The 11,630-nt window shown below is 46.8% G+C and overlaps 1 protein-coding gene across 3 annotated transcripts in view; it reads left to right on the forward strand.

The window, feature by feature from the left end:
- The first annotated feature begins 4,199 nt into the window (after window positions 1-4,199).
- The window catches only part of Nynrin (NYN domain and retroviral integrase containing), a 22,156-nt gene continuing 14,725 nt past the window's right edge, over window positions 4,200-11,630 (forward strand). The window contains exons 1-2 of one of the 3 annotated variants that reach the window (XM_004647475.2): window positions 4,200-4,237; window positions 4,353-4,567. In XM_004647475.2, coding sequence (XP_004647532.1) covers window positions 4,370-4,567 — 198 coding nt within the window. In that variant the 5' untranslated portion in view covers window positions 4,200-4,237; window positions 4,353-4,369. Of the gene's footprint in view, window positions 4,238-4,352; window positions 4,568-4,600; window positions 4,680-4,887; window positions 5,079-11,630 lie in introns of those variants that run through there. The other 2 variants (XM_023707722.1, XM_023707723.1) reach the window with 2 other exon arrangements.

Genomic DNA, 11,630 nt, shown 5'->3' on the forward strand with positions numbered 1-11,630 from the left:
TTGTAATCTTTCTACTTACAGTTTTTCAACTTTATTATTGCACAGAAATAATATGCACTTTGGTGCATACCTGTAATCCCAGCACTGGGGAGGCTGAAAACAGGAGGATCACTAAGAATCTAAGCTGCATAGTGAGATCCTGTACCAAATAACAACAACAACAACAACAACAACAACAACAACAACAACAAAAATCTAAAGAACAAATGATAAGGGCCTGGGAGATGGCTCAGTAGAATAAGCACTTCCCTGGCAAGCACAAGAGCCTGAGTTCAATCCCTGGTTCCAGGCACTTAGTAGAAACTATTTTTCATTTCCCTGGCTAGCAATATGTGTGATAGGATGCTGTCTCACAGCACTGTCAAGGTCACAAGGATTTACTGGTGCATTTTAGATATACATAATGATCATATTCATCATAGGGAATTTGTACCTGTTCATAATATATCTTTATTCTTTTCTCCCATTTCTCTCCTCTCTCTCTCTCTCTCTCTCTCTCTCTCTCTCTCTCTCTCTCTCTCTTTAATGTATTTAGGACAGGATCACAGGGTGTACAGGGTCTCACTACGTAGATCTTAGGTTGTAGTGATTCCATTTTCAGTCTCCCAAATGCTGGAATTACAGGAACGCGCCACCACGCCCAGTCTCAAGGCATCTCGTGCTCCCCGGGGGGCGGGGTTGGCGCGGCTCATGGAACCAACCAGCTGCTGCCGTCTGCCTAAGCAAGCACTATAGTCTGCTGAGCTATATGGCTGGCCTCTTCCTTCTGTTTAATCTCTCTTCCTTTCCTTATTTACAAAAACTGTTTCCATTTTTCCTTCTATGTTTCCCTTTCTTTTCCCCTCCTCCCTTCCTTGTGCCACTTCTTATTTGATCATTTCTTCTTATTTCTGAATATTTATTATACATTTTGATCCTTATTTATCCTTTCAGTTTCTCACACCAGAGAAACAATGTGGTGTTTAAACGTGTGTCTGATTTATTTCACTTAAAAGTATGGCTGAGGATATAGTTCAATAGCATAAGCATCTGCCTAGCAAGCACAAGGGCCTGAGTTCCAGCCCCAGTATCAAAATAAATAAATAAATAAATAAAGTAAAGAAAAAAATATGGTCTCAGGGTGCAGCCACTTATTTAGAAGTGTCTTAAGTTTATCCTTCTTTATGGCAAATTAATACTCCATTGTATTAAAAAAAAAAACCACATCTTTATCCACTTGGTTGTTGGGCATTCAGGGTGCTTCTAAGATTTAGCTATTACAAATTATGCTGCTATAAACACAGATGTTCATATATCTGTAATATGATGCTTTTAATTCTTTTGGGAAGATAACAAGGAGGAGAATAGGTGGGTCAAACGGATCTCTAGTTTTAGGGTTTTCTTTTTATGGTACCGGGTGTAATACTTTAACTTAAGTGCCACTATCTTTTTCTGTGTGCGCCATTTTCAAGCCAGGTCAAAATATTGTAACTTTCTACAATGACTCAAAATTGTGCTATAAAATGATCCTCCCCAAATTGTATGTTTATCAAAAATGGTCCACCTCGCCAGATGTTCCACTTGTTCTGCCAAAACAAAAAAACAAACAAAAAAAAACCCTGTTTGCTGAACCCCTCCCCTCTTCCCCGAATTCCTCTGTACGTTGATATCTTGCTCTGCAGCTGACCTTTACCCCCAATCCTCCCCCCCCCCAGCCTTAATCCCCCAGAGTTTGTGATTTACAAGTTTAAAAACCCCTCGCTCCCTCTTTTCCACGATGCGCATTTGGGGAACTCCTCTTAAACGTCGCTGCTGGGGGCCCAGCTTAAATAAACAGCACTTTATTTTTGACAGCCTCGTTCTTGAGTTACAACACTGGGGATCAAACTCAGGACTTTGCTTGCCAGGCAGGTGCTTATGCAGCTGAACTATCTCCCCAGCTCCTTCTAGCTTTAACTTTTTTGAGGAGTTATTAGTTATTTTCAACTTAGAATAGGTTTATAGTAAGTAACATCTCTACAAAAATTCATGACTTCTTCTAGTACTTTTACGACTTTTTAAATTTTTCCTTTTTTTTTTTTTTCTTTTTTTTTAATTTGGGTCGGCCAGATAGCTCAGTGGATTAAAGCATCTGCTTAGCCAGAGCACAGCAGCTGGGGTTTGATCCCCCTATGCTGTGCCAGCCCACCCCCTGGGGCAGGCTGAGATGGTGACTGAGATTGGATGTAGTGGCACAGGCCTGTAATCCCAGCACTTGGAAGCTGCTGAAAACAGGAGAATCACTATGAGTCCGAGCTGGGTAGTAAGACCTGTACACCCTGCACTAAATAAGAAAAAAAAATTTTTTAAAAAAATTTATTTGGTACAGGGTCTTGTTACCCAGCTCGGACTAAGTGCTCCTCCTGTCTCAGCCTCCCCAGTGCTGGGATTACAGGTGTGCACCACCGTGTTGATCTTATTTTGTAGATTTTTAGTCTGTTCCATTGAATAGAGTGCTTATTCTGGCATCACAATAGCTCTGTGATTTTTTTTTTTAAAGTATCTGAAGAACTAATACTTAACTGTGAATCCCTTTTTTTTTTTTAAAGTAAGAATCCATTGCTTTATTTATTTATTTTGTGTGTGTGTGTGTGTGTGGCCAGCTCAGCCCACCAGGGGGCGGGGCGGGCTGGCATGTGGTACTGGGGGAACCTCGGTCTCTGTGCTTTGTTAAGCTTGTTCTAAGTAGGTGCTTTAGACCACTTGGCCATCTCACCAGCCCCAATAGCTCTGTGATTTTTGGTTTGGTCTAGATTTCTGAGTGACAGAACTGCCTCTCTTGCTGGAGCTTTGAGATGATAGGCTCTACAATTCTGTCAAGCTCAGTGCAGGCCCCTTCTTTAATCAGGGTCAACTTTCTCCTGGGAGACCTGTCACTCCTGCAAATAAATTCTTGGCAAGGTGTGCTCCCTGATGCTCCCTTCTGCTTCAAGGCTCTCTAGAGTGGAAAGGACGAGGAGCCAGGTAGCCAGAGTGAATACAGGTCACCTTTTCCTGTTCTGAATTCCAAACTGCACACAAGAATTGGGCCTGGGGCACCAGTGGATGAGTCTAGTCCAGGCAAAGAGTTCCTGAGTTTTCCCTTCTCCCCCATTGACCTGTTCTGTGCAGTAGGGCCCTCCTGGTCCCTTACCTGTGCCCTCACATAGGTGGGCTTGCAGCGCAGATATTCCAGGACAAACCTGATCAAAGATTCATTTTCCTTTGTCCTTATGGGCACATTTGTCATTCTGGGTTTTAGCCTGGAAAGTAAGGTCCTCCAAGCCCCCAAATGTAGACCCTGCCTCCGTAAGGCCGAGCGCCAGGTTCTGTGCAGGCCACAGGCTGTAGAAAGCGTTCTTTGTGCGGAGAATACCTCCAGGGCCTAAGTTTTGAAGGCGGCCCCTCCTCCCCCCAGCACAGGGTAGTCCCAGACCACGCAAACCAATTCTGGGCTTGTAGGTCAAGGGTGGAAGGAGACCTTCAGAGATTATGTTACAGAGCAGATCCTCCCTCCCACCTTTCCCCTCACAGCATAACTCACACTTGCTAAAAAGGGCTTTCATAAACAACTCAAGCCTGAAACTCCGGCAGCTCCTCCCTGCCCCTCCACCCCTGGGGGCTTCAGGAGGGTCTGGGCTGTCGGCCAGCCCCAGCCAGTCCCCAGACTACAGTGGAGAGCGGGGAGTCAGTACAGTTACCCTTTCCTTCCTGCTTGGTCTCCAGCCCAGAGTTTCCTCAAGCCCCGGCCTCCCCACCCTGCCCCCCTTAACTCTTTCCTCCCAAGGAAGGGTGAGCGAGGTCCCACTTCCCCGAGAAAGGCTGGCAGGCCCTGCGCAAGAGGGAGTGCGGTTCCAAATCTCTAAAGAGCGTCTCTCAAACCGACTCTCCCCTCCTTTCCCTTCCTCGTAAGGAAAGGGGATCGTGGGAGGAAACTAACTTTGACCCTGGATTCTGGCTTGGGGCCCAAAGTTCGAGTGGACAACAGAGGATTCCAGGACCCTGCCGCCTCTCGTCCCCGCCCATCTCCCCTCCCTCCCGGCCTCTCGCGCCCCTCTACGCCCCTGACGGAGGCGTGTACCCCGGAGGGCTGAGCTGAGCGCTGCAGGGGAGGCGGTGGGGGGCAGGGAGGGGCAGCGGGAGCCCGGCCGGTCTCACCCCCGGCCTCTGCCCGGGGCAGGAAGAGCTTGGTAGCGGGAGCCACCGCGGAAAGGGACGGAGGGCGGGCGCCCGGGCCTTGGTGTGGGTTCCGGGCCCGGGGAGGCGTGGGGGGCCGCTGTAGGGGAGGGGGCGGGGCTCGAGGCCTGGGCGCCTCGCTCGCGGGGACCCTGGTGACGCCGCGTTTCCCTTTGCAGGGGCGGGCGGGGCAGCCATGCTCTTGTCTGGGGGTGAACCCCCAGCGCTGGAATGGTTCATGGTACAGACAAAATCGAAGCCTCGGGTGCAGCGGCAGCGGCTACAAGTGCAACGCATCTTTAGGGTCAAGCTGAACGCCTTCCGGAGTCGCCCCGACACCCCCTACTTCTGGCTGCAGCTCGAGGGCCCCCGGGAGAACACTAGCAAAGCCAAGGTAAACAGCCCCCACCCCCAACCCTTTCCATTTTGGTCGCTCCTCTCCTCACTCCCCAGGAGGCAGACGTTTCCAGATGTGCCCGATATGGATTCGGCAGTTTGGCTTTCAGGTACTGGGACATCCTGTCCCTCCTCCAAATCTGCAGCCGAACTTCTTTTCTAGGAGCGTCTTCTCTTTGGAGCTTGTTTCTTTTCAGCCCCACCCCTTGCTGGCATGTCACTGTGTCCCTCCTGTGCCTTGGGAGAGCCTGCACCGTCTATCACCGCACAAGTTTTCCCTGGCCAGGCCCCTGTATTCCCTGCCCTCTTTTTCCATCTAGGCAGCAGTTTAAAGCATTTCTGTGGCCTCTGAGATACATCGTTTTGTTCTCCACCCAGCCTCTGGAAGGCCTGCATTCCCCTGTCTCCTTATATCCTGGGCTACCTTAGTGCTGGAACTGGACACACTCCTAGAGCAATGATGATATTTTACATACGGAAATATTGAGGGGCCTACCCAAGAACTCAGGGTCAGATAGGCATGGGGTGGTGGGTTTCGATCTGAACCCAGGCAGGATGCTGGGCTCCCTGCCTCTCACTTGATGTTATAATGGCCTCTTAACAGGGGCTCTGGGTGGGGTGTAGCCGCCCTGGAAGCCCCTAGCCCTTGGGGATGATAGGTAATCCAGGAGGAAGATAGTCAGCTTTCTGATGAAATGGCCTACGGCTGTGTGGGGCTGGACACTGAACTGGTCAGGTCACAGCTTGTGTCTCCTGTCCCACACGTTTATCCTGCACTTGGGCCTCTCAGTTTCACCCCCAGACTCTGCCAAGGTTGCCCTCTTTGCTCAAATTCCCCTACCTTATCTCTTGGTGGTAAGCATGTACAGGCTCTGTCTGCCCCAGACTGGTTTCCCCAGATAGAACAAGTAAGAGAAAGACAGACCACCCCCCCCATCCTAATTGGTCAAAGCCTTGGATGGGTGAGGCCCAGAACACAGCCAGCAGGAGGGAGATCATCCTGGGAAGGGCCTGCCTCAGCCCCTTGGAGGCTGTTCAGCTAATTCTGACCTGGTGGGGTTAGGGTTGGGAGGTGGGGGGTGGAGGGGACGTGTACGTGTTTGCGCAGAGGAGCCTTTGGGGTTCTTCATCTTTTTGTTACTGTGAATAATCACACTCACTCTCCAGTGGAGCAACATTTTATGATGCGCCCTACTCCTCTGCTGCCTGCTGAAATCCTGGGTGTGGGCTTCTCCAGACCTGCCAGCTCCAGCTCCCACAGCTGCTTCCCTTAGTGTTCCCAGTTCCGTGATCCTGAAAACCCCAGGCTTCCTCTCTGCCCCTTCCCAGGCCCCATTCCCCTGGGAGAAGCGTCTGGTATTACTGAAATGTGAAGGGTTTCTGGGTAACTCTTTCCCTTAATCACACAGATGAATAGAAAGAAGAAATTTTGAGGGCTGGAGAACAGGGAAGTGGGAAGGATAAGATTTTATCTTAGATCTGGGTTTGATGTGCTCTCCCCAAAATATGGCCCAGATAGGTGTGGAGTGAAATTGGGGTTTTCTGCACTGTAATATTCCCCACCCTGGGGAGTAAACCCTGGGAGTACTGAGCCACGTCCCAGCCCTCACTGTTTTATTTTAAAACAGGATCTCACTTAATTGCCCAGGCTAGCATTGAACATGGGATCCTCTTTCCTTGGCCTTCTGAGTAAGCTGAGATTACAGGCATGTGCTGCCATGCTTAGTGACCTGGGCCAAATAATTTGCCCTCCCCTTGAACTGTTTTCCCTATTTCTAAAGCATTACAATAACACTTGTTTCCTGGGTGGAGATTGTAAGAGTCAGCTGAAATAGTGCATACTTAAGTACTTTTGCAAAATGTGGAGCACTATGGGGAGTAAATGTCAGATGTTATTATTAACTAGCTGCATAACTGCACAAGTTCTTTTCCCTCTCGGAGAGTCTTACTGACCTTGTTTGTAAAGTGACCGGTTTGCATTAAACGCTGTGTGAACATTTTCCCGAAGCATAAAGATGTCTTATGGTTTCTGCATGGAGGTGGTGTGGCTGACCCCAGTTATAGCTGTAGGGGCATAGAATCTTGCACTTTGTACAAAGATTTCCTCGTGGAGATTGCAGGGAGAGAGAGGGGAGGAGGATGGCTTGTTTGGGTGGAGGAGCAGAGAAGGATGCAGGCTCACCTGGGCATGTATTTATACGCACTTGGCTTTCCAGGAAAATCTCTGCTAAACCCAAACGCCTTTCAATTGTTTTGTAGTGGTGGGATTTAGGAAAGATGAAAGACATTGCTGTATATTACACTCCCAAGGAGCAAAACACATACTGGGGAAGGGTGAGTTTTCTCTGAGGTAAAATTAGCAAGTGGTGAGGGAAGTTTTAATACTGATTGGAGAACCCAGGGACCAGCCCTGCTCATCCCTCTGCCCTTGCTGGCAATGATGTGAGGCTGTGAGGATATCCTGGGCTGGAAAAAGGAGAGATGAGGGTGTTCCAGGAGGTGGTGGGGACCTAAGACAGAAGCAGAAGAGGTGGCTTCTGGGTGCTGGGCTGTGGGGCAGGCTGAGGCTTGCTGGCTCTGGCTTGGTCTTTAGGTGGAAGCTGAACTGTCCTGCCCCACCTTTACTGAGTGTAACGTGGGAGTCGGTTGTGGTCAGGAGAGCCCTGGACTTGGCTCCTGGTGACCCACTGTTAAGCCACCAAAACTCACAAATACTGCAAATCAGGGATATCTCCCCACCCTGTGCTGATTGGGAAACATTTACCAGCATACCTTATAGTGCTGTGAACACTCAGTCCTTTTTTTCTTTAAATTTAAGTTTTCGTTTTTCAGCTAATATTTAAAAAGTCCATTACTTCTAAAAAATTTTGCTAAAGCAGTGGTTCCCTGCCCTGTCTTTTTCAACTCCCTTTTTAGTCTGTGTGTCCCTATTTACAATGTTTATTCTGGCATCTTTTGATCAATTTTTTTTTTTTTTTTTTTGGTGGAACCGGGGATTGAACTCAGACCCTGACACTTGCCAGGGAAGCACTTATTCCACTGAGCCATCTCCCTGGCCCCTTTTGATCAATTTTGGATGTTATCTTTTCTAGTTCTTATCATATGTGAGGATTTAGCTCCCTTATACTCCCATTTCTTTTGTCTTTCTACATAGTTTCAGTTTTGTGTTATATCTTTATTTAGTAGTTGTCTCTATGCCTGTGAAAATATACATTGAGGCTTACAAAGTATACTATGATTTTATTATCTTTTTCCTTTTTCGATTTCACTGAGGTTAAGAACTCTTTGTTCTTCAATTTACTTGTTTTTCTTTGTATCCATTGCTAATTATTATACCTCCTAGTAGCCTCTCACTATGGTTTTCTACCAGTCCATATACTAGTTAGCTTTTTATCACTGTGATAAAATACCTGAGATGAACAGCTTATAAGGAGAAAAGGTTTACTTTGGCTCATGGCTTCAGAGATCGGTCCATAGTTGCTTAGTCTTCTTCCTTTGGGCCTGTGGTGGCACAGTATATCCTGGTGGGAGCACATAGTGGAGGAAGCTTCTTCATTTCATGGGATCTGGGAATCATAGAGAGAAAGGAAGGGGCCTGGGTCCAAATATTCCTTCCAGGCCATGTGATCTCACTTCCCTTCCAGGAGGCCTCTGCTCCCAAAGGTTCCACCCCATCCCACAGCACCAAGCCGAGGACCAGGCCTTTAGTGCCTGGGCTTTTGGGGACCTTCCAGATCCAACTACACCAGTTATTAGTCTGTCCATTCAAGGTGTTCTTTAAGTTCTAAATTTTTTTCTTGTAGACCTCTTCCTTTTTTCTGGTCACTTTTTTCCAGGCGTGCAGCCTGTCATTCTGAGACTTTGCATGCTGGCCTTAAATGTCTTTACCTTTCTTCTTGGTTAAATTCTTTGTTTCCTGGACTGCTTGTCTTTCCCTTTCATCAAATTAAAAAGATAATACATAACCAGGTATGGAGTCACATATGTGTAATCCCAGCACTCTGAGACTGAGGATCTTAAATTTTAACTCAGCCTGGGCTGAATTTTTAGTAAGAATGTCTAAAAAAATTTAAAAAGTCAAGTGTGTGGAAAGCTGTCATTGGCATATTTTTTGCCACTGGCCTCTGGTCTCTGTCTCTGTCTCTCTGTCTCTCTGTCTCTCTGTCTCTCTCTCTGTGTCTGTCTGTCTGTCTGTCTGTCTGTCTGTCTGTCTGTCTCTCTCTCTCTCTCTCTTTCTCTCTGGCACTGGGGATTAAATATACATCCTTTCCACTGAGTTATATCTGCAGCTCTTATTTTTATTTTGAAATAAGGACTTACTAAGTCCCTAGCTTCTCCATGCTGGGCTCAAACTTGTGATCCACCTGCCTCAGCCTTTCCAAGTGCTGAGCACAGGCCTGTGTCACCACACCTGGCTCAAGGTGCTTGAGTCTAGTTGCCTTCTGTGGTGACAGCTGTCATCCTAAGACAATGCTTGACAAGTAGTCAGTGGTCAGTAATGATTTGCTGAATGGATGAGTAAATTTTGGTGTTTGCCTTCATTGTTATCCTGGGGATTGTCTTTGCTTCTTATATTAGCTCTCCTCTCAGTTTTGTTCCTTGATTTGCTAGAAAGTTACTCTGCAGTGGTGCTATTGATTAAAGGTCCCTTCCAAAACTCATATAAAAATGGAAATAACACTGTGGCAGCATTAAGAAGTGGGACCTTTCAGAGGTGATTAGGTGCTGATGAACAGGCTTCTGTGCTGATGAACAGGCTTCTGCTGTCTGCAGAGAAGATGGTTAATTACTATGAGCTGGGTTTAAGTTGGCCTCTTTCTTGCCCTTTTGTATGTTAGGCTCACTCCTGTGCCCTTTTGCTACATTAGAGCACAGCACAGAGGCCCACTGTCATGCCAAATAGATTTCTGTCCACTATAAATTGCCCAGTGTGTAATATTCTGTTATGGTAGTAGAAAATGGATTAAGAGAAATGGCTTCCTAAAAAGGGTTTTATCTAATAGGTTGGATATCTCTGTGTCTGGATTGCATATCTAAGGGCCGTGTGATTGACAGTTGTCTCTTCTGACTTATACATGGAAATTATTCTCCTTGGGAAATGTGAAGGCATTACTCCATTGATGCCAGGAGCTGATCAGATCCCTGGATACTGGTGGGGAGAGTGGTGGGGAATAGGGACAAAAGACGATATTCAGTGTACAAGGTGATCAGGAGAAACTTGCCTCTAGTGCACAGGCACAGCAATCTCGGTGGTTAACCCACTTTTATTATTAAGCAAGAAGCACGTAGGGCGGGTAGTGTACTTTTCATGGAACAGCAACTGTAGTAAATGGGGAACAACTTAATGGAAAACAAGTCCTTCTCTATATCCATATGCCTACATTCTTTAGATTGTCCTCAGCAGATGTTATCTTGCCTTAGGAATGCTGTGGTTTTGAGCTTTCTCTGTGTAGCCAGGAAGAACATGGCCTTCTGCATACTTTTTTTTGTTCCTAAAGCAGGTCACACTGGCTTTGGCGCCATGGGACCCTTGTCACATAACCTGGTCCCCAATAGTACCCCTTTTTAGTTTTGTAATTATAAAAGTTAAAATAATACAACTTGAGGTTAGATAACGTCTAGGCATCACCTGACTTGATATCTCTTGCAGTAGAAGTGCTGTCATAGCAGTGGACATATTTTGGGGGTATGTGGTAAGTCCTGTATTGTCACCAACTTTTTAGCCTCCTGGGTTGTTTTCTTTACTTGGTTGCATGTCATTGGCCTTGCCACTTGAGTGGTCATCAGTGGCTGAGGTGGGTCTGGTGGCAGCACACTCCACTGTGGGTTTGGGGATTTCCTCTTTCCATGGTCAAACATTCCAACATGGCACCCACGGTGGTGTTCCATGACCTGTTAACTCACAAGCATACCCTCATCCCCATTGTGTCATAATTTGGGGTTTTGCAAAGGTAACAATACAATGCAGGACACAAATTTTATAAGATAATTTTATAATGGACTATCTGAAGAATCATATGCAAAGAGTGCAGGAAATCTGCCCACGTACTAAAGACCAAAGAATCCAGCTGAGGGCCTAGATCCCATGGTAATGTCCTGCATGAGTCCAGGTGAAGACCTAGACCCCATAACAGTGCCTCCCGAGTCCATCTGGAGGCGTAGAGCTCATGCCAGTGTCTCATAAAGTCCTGTTTCACGGATCTTCTCTGGGAAGGCCCAGAGGTCAGTGGTGAAAGTTAGAAAGTCTGTGCCAGCAGGATGAAGAATCTGTCCTAGAAGGCTGAGGGATCTGAGTTGGAGCCAGGAAGCAAAACTCTTAACAACCAGAGCTCCCCTGAGAAATAGTACAGCCATCCTTAGCAACAGTGAGGTCCCAAGCTCATCCAACAATGAGGAAAGCTGAGTTCCCATCAGGAAAGCCAGTGCAACAAGAGCTGTGCACCCACTTCCATTTCTAAGCCAGGAAGCGATACTCAAGATGAGAACCAGAGCTCCCCCAAATTGAACCCTAGCCATTCTCAGCTAAAATGAGGTCTTGAGTTCCTTTGATGATAACAGCTAAGTTTATCAGGAAAGCCAACATGATAAGCTCCTCCAGGAAAACCACTGTCCCTAACAGCTTCCAGCAGCTTCAGCCTCCAAACAACTTCCCAACAGCTTGAAGTGGCTTTTCTCCAGTTCTGCCTCTTATGTTGTCGGCAACAATCCTCAGGTGGGCTTCCCACACCCAGCACTATGCTGGTTCAGTTCAGCTGGGCATTACAAGTTGACCACCAGATGTCAATCCATCACACCATATGATTAACTGCACTGAGCCATCCCAATTTTTCGTTTGGACATCTCATAGGACTTGTACGCTAGGTGTGTTGTCCGTTTGTCCTTTTGCCAATGAATCTCTGATGGAGTGTATTTACTTTTTGCAAGTGGGTTTAAATATTTTAAGGTAAAGACTGCAAGGTCTAACTGTGCCCATGGAGGTAACCATACTCTTTGCTTTTTGTTTCTGTGATTGTTTTTTAAAAAATATTTATTTATTTGTGTGTGTGTGTGTGTGTGTGTGT

Source organism: Octodon degus, unplaced genomic scaffold (genome assembly GCF_000260255.1).
Source record: "Octodon degus isolate 3935 unplaced genomic scaffold, OctDeg1.0 scaffold00307, whole genome shotgun sequence".
Taxonomy (NCBI): domain Eukaryota; kingdom Metazoa; phylum Chordata; class Mammalia; order Rodentia; family Octodontidae; genus Octodon; species Octodon degus.